A 14,440-nucleotide genomic window follows, 5' to 3' on the forward strand; every position below is an offset into this window, starting at 1 on the left:
AAAAAAATATAAGAAAATTTCATTTCCACTTTTCTGACCAAGTTTCCATTTGAGCCTTAGTTCAGCAAAATAAATGTGTGGACAGTGTGGCAGATCAAGTCCTGGTTAAATATATCCGCTGTAGGAGCTAATTGCTGTGCAATAGACTACAACAATTGTAGAATCAGTCTACAATTAGTACAGCAGGGCGTCTCCAGGACAAGCCATGGATCCAATTTTATGGAGATTTAATGTTTCCCTAAATGTTGTGCATCAGTCTGTAAAACATACCAGTGTGTGTTGATTAATGAATGGGTGAATATCTGGTTAAGATGAGGGTCCAGAAATATAACAATAAGTACTAACAGAGATGATTGAATGCTGTGTAGAGTATGATGAGTATTGCGCTGTTTGGTTTATCCTGCTTTGAAATTAACTAGTCAGATTAGAAGGTTGGACAGATATTTTGGAGATTAGCACAATTTTCTTTTTCAGAACCTTTCCCTAGAACATATGATGTAGTGCTAATTAAAAAGTGGAATGGCTTTTTTTGTGATAAGTAAAATACCTGATGGGCCAAATAACATTTCTTATATAAATACTACAGCATGAACATTTTTAAGCAATAAGTCGGAATAGGTGGCCAATAAAAAAGCAGATGAATGTCTGGCTGGGAAGAAGGCGCAGGAAGGAAGGCTGTAGATTTATGGCTAAGTGGGAGATGAACCTATACAGGTCAGACGGGTTGCATCTAAGCAGAATTGGGACTGATTTCCTTGCTTGTGCCATTGGGGAGGACTTAAACTAACTTGGCATGGGTGTGGGAACCCGGAAGTAATATCAGCTTGGTGCACAGAATACAGGGAAAGGAATAGTACTGGGGCAGGAAATAATACAGTATGAGGTGAATTCAGAATACGGAAGAAAATAATAAAGTCTAAATTAGGGTTACTGTACGTATGTGAATGGAGTGGAGCAGGTCCAACAAGATTGGTGAGCTACAGGCACATTTGGAAATATGATATTGTGGCTTTAACAAAGACCTGGCACAATGAATAACAGGAGGAGTTATTAAACATTCCTGGATATGAGGGGCAGGATTCTCCGTCCGTTCATAGCAGCGGGAATCTCCGGTCCCGCTGCCGTGAATCGAAGATTTGGCTAAGCACCAAATTCTCCATGCTCGCTAGCAGCGGGGTAGGCTCGAAATGGAGAATCCTGGCCACGGTGTTCAGGTAAAATAGGAAGAAAGGAAAGTGGGATGGGTGACATATTTATTAAGGAGAGAGGATATCCCAGAGGGATCAGAGACAGAATCTATTTGGCTAGAACTATGGAACAAAAAAGTTATAATTACATTGCTCGGTGTAGTCTTCAAGCCACCAATTAATGGGAGAGAAGCAGAAAATTTGTGAGGAAATTACAGAGATGCAAGAATTATGGAGCCATTATATAAGGGGGAATTTAATTATGGGATCATGGACTGGGATAATAGTATTGTAAAATAGTTTTTACAATGTGTTCAGGAGAATTTTCAACAGCAATATGTTTCCAGTCCAATGAGACAGAAGGCATCGGCAGACCAACGGCTGGATTCGGCGGACCCCCAGCCATGTGGTTGTCGGTAGTGTGCCGTTTGCTGATGGTGGGTTTCTCTACTCCCACCACTTGTCCATGGGATTTCCATTGGAGCCGCTGGGAAATCCATGGCAAGGGTGTGCTGCGGGCGGGAACAGAGAATCCCAACAGTCAAAGAATTTCGGCCCTGATTCTTGGGAATGAGGTGGGCCTTGTGAATCGAATATCAGTAGAAGAACATTTCAGGGCAGTGTTCATTGCATCATAAGGTTCAGGTCAGTTATGGACTAAAAGTTAAAAAAAGAAGGGCGGTACAGTAACACAGTGGTTAGCACTGCTGCCTCGTGGTGCTGAGGACTCGGGTTCAATCCCAGCTCTGGGTCAATGTCTGTGTGGAGTTTGCACATTCTCCCCATGTCTGCGTGGGTTTCACCCCCACAACACAAAAGATGTGCAGGTTAGGTGGAGTGGCCTCGCTAAATTTCCCCTTAATTGGAAAAAAAGAATTGGATGCTTTAAATTTATAAGAGGAAAAAAAAGTTATGGAAAAGGACAAAGAACAATCCAGAGTAAAATTAATTACATCGAGGAAAGCCAACTTCAATGGGGTAAGAATGGATCTGGGGCAGATAAACTGGAATCAATGGTTGACAGGCAAGATGGTGTCTGAACAATGGGCTGTCTTTAAAGAGGAGAATAATTTGGGCACAGTCAAAATATATTCCCATGATGGGGAAAGGTAGGGAAACAATCCAGAGCTCCCAGGATGAAAGAGATAGATATTAAGGTTAAGAAGAAAAAGTGATTGTGACAGATGTTAGATTGATAATACAATGGAGAACCAAGCTGAATATCGAAGGTTCTGACAGGAAGGGAAGAAGCAAAAAGAGAGTATGAAAAGCGACTAACTTGAAAGAAAATCCAAAAGTCAGCAAGATGCATATAAATAAAAGGAGGAATGAGATCAATTAAAGACCAAAAAGGACATTGCCCATAGAAGCAGAGGGTATTGCCAAGGTTTTAAACAAACATTATTTTTTATTTATTTAGAGTATCCAATTCATTGTGCTACCTCAGCACGTTAGCACAAGTGGATAGCACTGTGGCTTCACAGCGCCAGGCTCCCAGGTACGATGCCCCACTGGGTCACTGTCTGCGGAGTCTGCACATTCTTCCCGTTTCTGCGTGGGTTTCTTCCGGGTGCTCCGATTTCCTCCCACAGTCGTGCAGACGTGCAGGTTAGGTGGATTGGCCATGGTAAATTGTCCTTAGTGACCAAAAAGGTTAGATGGGGTTATTGGGTTACAGGGATAAAGTGGAAGTGAGGGCTTAAGTGGGTCAGTGCAGACTCGATGGGCTGAATGGCCTCCTTCTGCACTGTATGTTCTATGTTCTCTTTTTTCCAATTAAGGACATGGTGAAAAATGAGGTTATTCAGACACTTGGAAGTGTTTAAAAACGAATAAGGAGGTGGTAGTGGTTAGATTGCCTGTATTTAAAGTTGATAAGGCGCCAGGACAGGATGAGATGCATCCAAAGAAACAAAGAGAAGTGGCAATGGAAAGTGCAGAGGAACTGAACATAATTTTCCAGTCCTACTTAGACTCAGGGGTGGTGCCAGAGGACTGGAGAATTGCAACCTTGATCAAAAGGGTGGATTGATTAGCCCAGCAACTATAGGCCAGACAGTTTAACTTTGGTGATGGGGAAACAACTAGAAATGATAATTCAGGACAAAAGTGATGGTCACCTGGGAGAATGCGACTTAATTAAGAAACAGTACGAAGTCTCGCAACACCAGGTTAGAGACCAACAAGTTTATTTGAAATCACAAACTTTTGGAGCACTGTTCCTTCACCTGCTCCACAAGCTCCCAAAGCTTGTGATTTCAAATAAACCAATTGGACTTTAACCTGTTGTTGCGAGACTTCTTACTGTGCCCACTACAGTCCAGTGCCGGCACCTCCACATCTTAATTAACTAAAGCCAGCATGGATTTGTTCAAGGAAAATAGTGTTTAAAATAAACTTGGATTTTTTTTTAATGAGCTGAGGTTAAGGAGGGTAATGCTGCTGATGTTGTATGCATGGACTTCCAAATGGCATTTGATACAGTGCCATATAACAGAATTATGAGCAATGTTATAACTCATGGATGGAATAAAAGGGATATGGATAGGCTATTGGCTGATTGACAAGAAACAGTAATGAGATCAGGAGCAGAGTGGTGCTGTTGCAACCTAAACTGAACATCAGTGCACTGCTTATTCCTCTGCACAAGTGCCATTTGATAACACTGTCGACAATCCCGGACATAATTTTGCTGATGATTGAGAGTAATCTGATGGGGAAGCAATTAGTAAGGTTGGATTTGTCCTGCTTTCTATGGACAGGATATACTTGGGTAGTTTTCCAGATTACTAGGTAGATGTCAGTGTTGTAGCTGCTTTGGAACCTCTTTATGAACCACCTTCTCCAGGTCTTATCACCTAAGATATTCACTCCATCGCATAACTCCCCAGCTGTCATTGTGGTGTGGACCTCATATCCAATTTTCAGCTGTTCCCTTCAATTTCATATTAACAGATCATAGGAAACTTGGAAGCATTGTGAAGCGAGGAGGATAATGCTGAACTTCAAAAGGACATAGGTTGATGGAATGGGTGGACAAGTGGCAGCTGCAGTTCAAAGTAGATAAATGTGAGGCAATTAATTTTGATAGGAAGAAAATGGAGAGACAATATAAAATATATATATTTTAAATTTTCAAGTGCCCAATTCTCTTTTTTCAAATTAAGGGACAATTTTATGTGGCCAATCCACCTACCCTGCACATCTTTGGGTTGTGGGGGTGAGACCCCGCGGACACTGGGAGAATGTGCAAACGCCACATGGACAGTGACTCCAGGCCGGGATTGAACCTGGGTCCTCGGTGCTGTGAGGCAACAGTGCTAACCACTGTGTTGTCCGAGACAATATAAAATAACGGGTACAATTCTAAAGGGGTTGCAGGAGCAGAGCGACCTGTGCATAAGTCATTGAAAGTGGTAGAGAGGGCAGCACGGTGGTGCAGTGGGTTAGCCCTGTCGTCTCACGGCGCCGAGGTCCCAGGTTCAATCCCGGCTCTGGGTCACTGTCTGTGTGGAGTTTGCACATTCTCCCCGTGTTTGCGTGGGTTTCGCTCCCACAACCCAAAGATGTGCAGGGTAGGTGGATTGGCCACACTAAATTGCCCCTTAATTGGAAAAAATAATTGGATACTCTAAATTTTTTTTTTTAAAGTGGTAGAGAGTGTGGTTAATAAAACGTATAATATCCTATGTTTCATTAATAAGGCCATAAAGTACAACAGAAAGAAGGTTAGGTTAAACTTGTATAGAACACTGATTTGGCCTCAACTGGAATATGGGGCGCGATTCTCCGACCCCCACGCCGGGCGATTCCCGCCACGCCGCCCTGGCATCCGCACGCGATTCTCCCACCCCCCAAAACGGCGTGCCGCATTTCACGACAGGCCGCTCGGAGAATCGCGGCTCGCCGTTTCTAACGGGTGAGCGGCGATTCTCCGGCCCGGATGGGCCGAGCGGCCTGCCCAATCCGACGGGTTCACGCCGGCGCCAACCACACCTGGTTGCTGCCGCCGTGAACAGCGCACGAACGCTGCATGTGCGGCCTGTGGGGGGGAGGGAGGATTGAGCACCAGGGGGGTGCTCAGTAGGGGTCTGGCCCGCGATCGGTGCCCACCGATCGGCGGGTCGGCGTTTTGAAAGGATGCACTCTTTTTTCTCCGCCGCCCCGCAAGATCAATCCCCCATAAGACATGCGGGGCGCCCGCGGGGAGGACGGCAACCGCGCATGCGCGGGTGAGGTCATTTAAGCGCCACCGGCCGCATCATTTATGCGCGCGTGAAATTGATGCGGCGCCACTCCTAGCCCCCTGGGGTGGGAGAATAGGGGGTGAGGAGTGGCCTCCGACGCCGGAGTGAAACACTCCGGTTTTCACTCCGGCGTCGGCACTTAGTCTCCCGTTGGGAGAATTGCGCCCCTGGTATCCAGTTCTGGATGCCACACTTTAGGAAAGATGTGAAGGCATTAGAGAGTGTGGAAAAGATGAACAAGAATGATTCCAGGGATCAGGAACCTCAATTAAATACATAATAATAATAATCTTTATTGTCACAAGTAGGCTTTCATTAACACTGCAATGAAGTTATTGTGAAAAGCCCCAGATTGGGAAAGTTGGGACTGTTTTTCTTGGAGAAAAGAAAGTAAGGGGATATTTGATAAAAAGGTATTCAAAATCATGAGGGATCTGATTGAGCAAGTAGGAAGATACTGTTCCCACTGGTGAAAGGATTGAGAACCAGAGGGTACAGATTTACGGTAACTGACAAAACAAAGAATGGAGCACGGAGGATAACCTTTATCACACAGAGAGTGATTGGTGTCTGGATGCCATGGCCGAGAGTGTGGTGGAGGCATTCAACTGAGGCATTCAAGAGAGAATTGGATTACCTGAAAAGAAAAACTGTGCAGGGCTACCGGGAGGAGGCCAGGAGTGGCACTCCTTCGGAGAACTGATGCAGATCAATGGGCCAAATGGCCTCCCTCTGTGTTGTAACCATTCCGTGATTCGTGTCTGTGCTGTAATCATTGGTGAGTCTGAGTGGAAATGACCTGGAATTCGCTGTTTAAGAGGGTGGTCAAAATAGGAGATGATTTTAAAAGGAAATTAGATGGTTTACTTGAGGGAAATTAACTTGTAGGGATCTGGGGTTTGAGACTGACTGGTTTGCCTCGTGAAGGACGAGCACAGACTTAATAGATCAAGTGACCTCCTTCTGCGCCAGAATGACTGCCTTGCAGAAGAATCTGGCATCTAATTAATGCATTCTGTAATGAAAAACCTGCAATACGACAATCAATATAGCCGGATCAGAGTTGCGAATCGAAGTCCTGCTACTCTCACAAAGTGAATTATATGCACCAATTTATGATCTGCATTTTAAATGTGTGACGGTGGACTTCCGGTGGCGGCGAGCGGGAGGCAGCCGCACATTGGAGGGCTCCCGTTCGGGAACGGCATTTTTGGGGCTTTAAGGGGCCACGGAGGTGGCAAAAGCAGGGAGAACGCACAGAGGAGGCACAGTGAAGGAAAATGTCGAGGGTGAGCAAAAAAACAGCCGTAAAAAAACAGCTGAAGGACCGTCGGGGAGTGGAAAGGTCACCGCGGGGTCACCAAGGAAAATGGAGGCTGGAGCACCAGGGGAGGCCACATTGCTTACGGCTGAAGAAATGACTGAGGTGGCCGTGGAATTCGAAAGGCAGTTTACAAAATACATGGAGACAATGAGGAAGGAGATGAGGGAGGTTTTAAGTGTGCTGGTGGAGGAGGCGATTTCCCCGGTGATGACGGCGGTGGCGAGCGCAGTGGCGGAGGTGCGGGAGCAAGGTGAGGAGCTGAAGGAAGTGGAGGAGACATTATTGCAGCACAGTGATCAACTTACCTCGATAGGGAAGGAGATGCGCAAGGTGCTGGCGATTAACAAGGATCTGCGAGGAAAAATGGAAGACCTGGAAAACAGATCCAGGCGACAGAATTTGAGGATTGTGGGGCTGCCCGAAGAAGTTGAAGGGCCGAGGCCGACTGAGTATTTTGCCACGATGCTGGCATCGAAGCAGAAGCGAGTGGTGCAGTGGGCCGGAGCTGGTATACGTGTATACCAGGACTTTACGGTGGAGCTGGCGAGGAGGCGTGCTGCATTCAACCGGGTGAAGAGGGCACTGTACATTAGCACGGTGCAGTGCGACATTGTATATCCAGCGAAGCTGAGGGTGACTTACAAGCTCAAGGACTTTTATTTTGGAAAGGCCAGGGCAGCACGGTGGCCTAGTGGTTAGCACAACCGCCTCACGGCGCTGAGGTCCCAGGTTCGATCCCGGCTCTGGGTCACTGTCCGTGTGGAGTTTGCACGTTCTCCCCGTGTCTGCGTGGGTTTCGCCCCCACAACCCAAAAATGTGCAGAGTAGGTGGATTGGCCACGCTAAATTGCCCCTTAATTGGAAAAAATAATTGGCTAATCTAAATTTATTTTTTTTTTTTTTTTTTTTATAAATTTAGATTACCCAATTATTTTTTCCAATTGAGGGGCAATTTAATGTGGCCAATCCACCTACTCTGCACATTTTTGGGTTGTGGGGGCGAAACCCACGCAGACACGGGGAGAATGTGCAAACTCCACACGGACAGTGACCCAGAGCCGGGATCGAACCTGGGACCTCAGCGCCGTGAGGCAGCTATGCTAACCACTAGGCCACCGTGCTGCCCTTAATCTAAATTTATTAAAAAAAAAAAAAAAATTTTGGAAAGGCGGAAGCAGCGGCGGAGTTTGCGAAGGCAGAAGGACTGTGGCAGAACTGAGAAATTGAGAAATGGCCATGTGCCGATGTGACCTCAGGACTGTATTTTCTTCTTCTTTGTTTCACTGCGTGCGCGTGTATGGGCTAAAGGAGCCAATGTTGTATATATTTGAACAAGGGAAGTGATGGGACTTTCCTCGAAATGAGGGCTCTTTGGGGTGTAGGTGGATTTGCGGGGTTTGTGTGCTATAGGGGATTTCTGGGCTTTCCTAGGGCCGGGCAAGGGGGAAAGGGACCTGGGCGGGGGCCTCCATGCTGGCTGGGTTAAGCCGGCCAGTGAACGGGAGTGAGGTGGGGGGAGAGATTGCGGCCATCGAAGCCTGGCAGAACAGGGTCCAAGGGGTCTAGCCGGGGTGGAAAGTTTGGGGGAAGGAACCGAGGTTTGGGGGGGGGGGGGGGGTTGGAGATGGGGGGGGGCGGTTTACAACTCTTGGGTACCATGTACGGTACTCTTTCGGAGATTGGATGGCATTAAGTGTGGTGGTGGTGGTGGGGGGGGGGGGGGGGGGGGGAGTGGACTCTATAGGTCAGGGGTGGGCAAACTACGGCCCGCGGGCCGCATGCGGCCCGCCAAAGGTATTTCTGCGGCCCACCAAGTCATTAAAATTTTTTTTTTTTTTTTTTTTAAGGTTAATGGGGGGGGGCTGTTGGGTTACTTACTGGTATAGGGTGGATACGTTGACTTGAGTAGGGTGATCATTGCTCGGCACAACATCGAGGGCCGAAGGGCCTGTTCTGTGCTGTACTGTTCTATGTTCTATATGAGGCACCCAGAATCATAACCGGGTGAAGTAATTATTTTACTTAATATACTATGCGGCCCTTTGTGAATTGTGAATTTCTGAATGTGGCCCTTGCACGGAAAAGTTTGCCCACCCCTGCTATAGGTTAATGGTGACCATGGGCGGTCCCGGACTCCTTTTTCTTTTTCTCCTTTGTTTTTTGTTTCCACCGTGGGAGGGTTTGTTTTATTGGATGCATATATTGACAGGTGGGCCGGTGTTTGGGGTGGTGGGAGGATGGGATCGTTGTTATTGTTAAGGGGATTGATTTTGTATTTGTTACCGTTTACTGTCTGTTGGTGGGGTGTAGATTTTGAAGGAAAATGTGAAAATTGAGAATAAAAACATTTTTATTTTTTTAATGTGACGGTGAGTCACACCTGGAAGTACAAGGCTCAAAACCAGCACCGATAATGTTTTAACTTTTATGTTTTTTACTGCGTTACTGTAATTTTGGACTTTTGTCAACAAATCCTGACCAATCTTTATCCTTCAAATAAACATCAGACAAAACAATTATCTGGCCATGATCATATTGTATTTTTAAGGAGCAGAGTGGCGCAGCAGCAGCGTGCTGGGCCCGTAACCCAGAGGTCAATGGATCATATTGTATTTTTTGTGATAACTGAGAGCTTGCTGTACCAATACAACAGTGACCGAAAACCTCAATGACATCAAAACAAACAGCTGTAAAGAGCTTTGAGTCGTCTGGTAGTCGTGAAAAAAGCTACATAAATGCCAGATTTTAAAAAATTTTCAAATGGCTTTGACTGAGTGAACCAACTCTATCTTTGTCATTATATCGTTACCGTCCTAGAAATAACTAAATGATTAAAATTAAAACAATGCTCCCCGGCTCAATTTCCAAGACATAGAAAATAGGAGCAGGATGAGGCCATTCAGCCTGTTGAGCCTGCTCTTCCATTCATTATGATCACAGCTGATCATCCAACTCAGTAACCTACTCCCGTTTTCCCACCATATCCTTTGATACCTTTAGCTCCAAGAGCTATATCCAATTCCTTCTTGAAAATATACCATGTTTTGGCCTCAACTGCTTTCTGTAGTAGCGAATTCCACAGGCTTACCACTCTCTGGGTGAAGGGATTTCTCATCTCAATCCAAAATGGTTTACCCCGTATCCTTAGACTGCAACCCCTAGTTCTGGACACCGCCACCATTGGGAAACCTTCCATGCTTCTACCCTGTCTAATCCTCTTAGAATTTTATAGGTTTTTATGAAACATTCTTCTGAACTGCAGCGGATATAATCCTAACCCACTCAATCTCTCCTCATACCTCAATCCCGTTGTTCCAGGAATCATTCTGGTAAATTTTCTACAGCAAGAACATCCTTCCTCAGATAAGGAGATCAAAACTGCACACAATATTCCAGCTGTAGCCTCACCAAGGCCCTGTATAATTCCTGCACCCTCATCAAATCCTCTTGTTATGAAGGCCAACATACCAAATGCCTTCTTACCACCCACTGCACCTGCATGCTTACTTTCAGGGACTGGTGTACAAGGATATGCAGATCTTGGGCAGCACGGTGGCGCAGTGGGTTAGCCCTGCTGCCTACACGGCGCCGAGGTCCCAGGTTCAATCCCAGCTCTGGGTCACTGACCGCGTGGAGTTTGCACATTCTCCCTGTGTTTGTGTGGGTTTCGCCCCCACCACCCAAAGATGTGCAGATTAGATGGATTGGCACACTAAATTGCCCCTTAATTGGAAAAAATGAATTGGGTACTCTAAATTTATATGTAAAAACATTTTTAGAGTACCCAATTCTTTTTTTTCAAATTAAAGGGTCAATTTGGCGTGGCCTGGTCACCTACCCTGCACATCTCTTTGGGTGGTAGGGGCGAGACCCACACAGACGCAGGGAGAATGTGCAAACACCACACAGACAGTGACCTGAAGCTGGGATCGAACCCGGGCCTCGGTGCTGTGAGGCAGCAGTGCTAACCACTGCTCCACTGTACTCCCGTGCAGTTTGTCCCTGAATGTATTGGTCCAGAACACCATCTAGTATACACTCCAGAAATTCCTCCTCTACGGTATTGTTACTAATTTGATTTGCCCGATCTACAGATTAAAGTCATCCATAATTACAGATGCTCCTTTAATCGCATGCCTCTGTAATTTCCTGTTTAATGCTACTCCCAACATCACCACTACAGTTTGGGGGTCTACATGCAACCACTCACCCGACATATTTTGGTCCTTGGTGTTTCTCAGCTCTATGCATACATATTCCACATCGTCAGTGCTAATATCTTTCCTCACTATTGCATTAATTTCCTCTTTAAGCAGCAATGCAACGCCACTGCCTTTCCCTTTTTGTCTTTCTTTCCCAAATACTGAATACACATGGATGTTCAATTCCCATCCCTGGTCACCCTGCAGTCATGACTCCATAATCCCAACTATATGATACCCGTTGCACAATTAATTCATCCACTTTATTGAGAATGCTCTGCGCATTTAAACACAAAGCTTTAAGGCTCATTTTTTTAACATTTCCCGTCCCATTCCCATTATTTTTCACTGTGGCCCGGTTTGATTCTGGCCCTTAACCTCACTACATTACACTTTTATTTTTTCCTTTCTTTCTTTTGTTCTTGTCCATGTTTCCCCTTCTTCTGACTCCTTGCACATGTTCCCATTCCCCTGCCATTTTAGTTTAAACCCTCCCCAATCACTCTAGCCCTTACTCCCCCCCTCCCTCCCCCCAGGTCATCAGTCCCAGTCTTGCCCAAGTGTAGCCCCTCCAGTTTGTAATGGCTCCACTTCCCCCAGAACTGGTCTCAATGCCCCAGGAATCTGAAACCCTTCCCCTCACACCATCTCTTCAGCCACATATTCATCCAAGATATCCTGTTATTTCTGCTCTGACTAGCACGTGGCACAGTGGCACTGGTTAGCACGGCTCTCTCACAGCGCTAGGGACCTGAGTTCGATTGCAGCCTTTGGTGAATGTGTGTAGAGTTTGGTCTGTGTGGAGTTTGCATGTTCTCCCCATGTCTGTGTGGATTTCCTCAGGGTGCTCCGGTTTCTTCCCAGTCCAAAAATGTGCCAGTTAGGTAGGGTTACAAGGATAGGGTGGGGGAGAGGACCATGGTAGGGTGATCAGTCAGAGGGTCAGTGCAGGCTCGATGGGCTAAATCGCCTCCTTCTGCACTGCAGGGATTCTAATCCTAAAATCACTACCTTTGATGTCCTACTTTTCCACTTGCTTCCTAACTCGCTATATTCTGCTTTTAGGACCTCATTCCCTTTTTTTCACCTATGACATTTGCGCCAATGTGTACCACTACAACTGGCTGTTCACATTTCCCCCTCCAGAATATTCTGTAGCTGCTCTGAGACATCCTTCACCCTAGCACCAGGGAGGCAACATGCCACCCTGAAGTCTCATTTGCGGCAATAGAAATGTCTATGTATTCCCCTTACAATTGAATCCCCTATAACTATTGCATTCCCACACTTTTTACTCCTCTCCTGTGCAGCAGAGTCAACCTTGGTGCAACAAATTTGGCTGTTGCTGCTCGCCCCGGAGAGGCAACCCCAAAAGTATCCAAAGCTGTAAAGGAGATTCCTACGTTACCTGCCTAGTTCTCTTGCTCTGCCTGGTGGTCACCCATTCCCTTGCTGCTGTGAAGTCTTAGCCTGTTGTGTGACCACCTTTTGAGACATGCTATCCATGATATGCTCCGCCTCGCAGATGCTCCATCTTGAGTAAGTGTTAAAATAATTGTTACCAGAAATTAACAGAGTATATTACCAGGTTTGAACAGGCAACTGAATAAAAGTAGAACTTTGTTCAAAGAACTGAAAATGTTACCATATGTGAAGTTCAGTCTGATGTAAACCTTTCTCTGCCGTTGAAAGAATAAATCCCACTAAATTGCTTACAAGCTACTTACTGTATCCAAAACGGGTTTACAGGGATTTAAGAACAGCCCGTTCATATTACTAAACTGATGGCTGCTTTGGTTCAATGTCAATAATCCAAGTCTAAAATATGAATTACATCTATTCCTTATTTAACAGCATTTCTTATTTTAGAAAATCACAATTTAAGTCCACTGTTTCTCGGAATAGATCAGCTAAATATTTTAAAATCAAATTTGGGGCAGTTAAATAATTAGTTTACTTGTCCTCCTTTTGTAGTCCGTATAAAACCAAATTATATTTTTCTTCCATGGTCACGCAAACCAAATAAGAGTCTCTTTCTTCTGACACTTGACAGTTTTGCCCTGTAGCTGGGAAGTGAGGGAATCGAAGGGACGAACTGGAGAAGGAAGAAAAAATAATCTGTTCTCGTCAACAACTTAACGCTGGCCAAGAACCCTGCAAGTGGCTGAGGGCGGAGACCTCCCAGACCAGTTCCCTTTGTGATAAGAGGGGTAGGAGCAAGTCCCAGAAATTGCAACAGCAAAAACAAACCTCATCCAGCAAATACTATTTGCCAGCAATAGCTCACCGTCTGTTAAAGTTATAAGATTTTATTCCTGTCGAGAAATCGAATGCCATAAACAAGCTCGTACTGTTTAGTGTTTACCCATTCAAGCAGAATTTGAACCCATTACAGACCGCAACCGTCCTTCATTCGCCGGGTCTCCTACATTCATTGTGTGGTCAGGGTAACCGAGAGATCAGTGAAAATACACAACGCAAATCTATTATTAAAACAATAAGCATGTGCAATTGCGCTCAAATGCACAAACATATAAACAAACAAAAAAGCCTGCATGTAGGAAAATCAATGTTTCAACAAAAATAGACATAATAGATACATATTTGTATATAAACTTACCCAGTATGATGCATATGATATCCAAACAAACATAGGGGATTCTCTGCTTGTCAAACATCTTCCTCCCGTTGTCCTTGTTTGTTGAAGGAGAGCTAGTTTTCCTTGCAGGCAGTTGCTCTGTGTAAGGATCCTTTTGAAGTTGGCTTGGTTTTATCTGCACCAGGATCTCGCTTGGGTGTGTGTGTGTGTGTGTGTGGCGGGGGATGGGGAGGGAAGAAGGAGTGCGGGTTTAAAAGGACGCTTGGCAGCAATCCACACAATGTGCGAACTGCTGAAGAACGAGAGTGAAGACTAATGGCGGACACAGGCTTCCCCGCAGTTGGTCAAGGAGATCGGAGGCCACGATGTGCAGGTGTGATTATTCTCGGCTCAGCACTTCACACAAAACGGTGTGAACTCAAAAAGGGAGACAGCAAACTGGTTTGATCTCCTTCTGGGTTCCTCTCCCCGCCTCCCAGGAGCGCGCACGACAGGCTCAGAATCCGCTGTCTGGCGGCATCGTCACAATGCGGTTCTGCCTCTGTCACAATGGGAGTAATCAGGGTGCTGAATCACACTCTCCCTCCCCAGCCCGGAGCAGGAAATTCCCGCACCCCGGCCTACTCCTGCCCCCGGCGCCACCGCACGAAAGGCTGCTTTGCCAAAGCGACGCCTATCCACAACACGTCAGAGCCAACCCATCCAGCACGAGTACAAGCAGCCCTGCAGCTGCAGGAAATAGGGAGCGAGCAATGCCCATTCACTGCTTGCCCAATGCGGGGGAGGGGAGTGAAGAGAGAAGATAAGAAATCCATTGCATTCGCCTGCGGCGATTGAAACCAATATATCCGTCACGTATTTGCATCATAAATGACTACATA

The 14,440-nt window shown here is 46.0% G+C and overlaps 1 protein-coding gene across 4 annotated transcripts in view; it reads right to left on the reverse strand.

Moving 5' to 3' along the window:
• plpp1a (phospholipid phosphatase 1a) overlaps positions 1–14,260 on the reverse strand; it is a 168,541-nt gene extending 154,281 nt beyond the window's left edge. Inside the window, exon 1 of one of the 4 annotated variants that reach the window (XM_038790910.1) lies at positions 13,581–14,260. In XM_038790910.1, the coding sequence (XP_038646838.1) occupies positions 13,581–13,594 (14 nt within the window). In that variant the 5' untranslated portion in view covers positions 13,595–14,260. The remainder of the gene's footprint in view (positions 1–13,580) is intronic. The other 3 variants (XM_038790911.1, XM_038790912.1, XM_038790915.1) reach the window with 3 other exon arrangements.
• Positions 14,261–14,440: the final 180 nt, after the last annotated feature.

Source organism: Scyliorhinus canicula, chromosome 3 (genome assembly GCF_902713615.1).
Source record: "Scyliorhinus canicula chromosome 3, sScyCan1.1, whole genome shotgun sequence".
In the NCBI taxonomy this organism is placed as follows: Eukaryota; Metazoa; Chordata; class Chondrichthyes; order Carcharhiniformes; family Scyliorhinidae; genus Scyliorhinus; species Scyliorhinus canicula.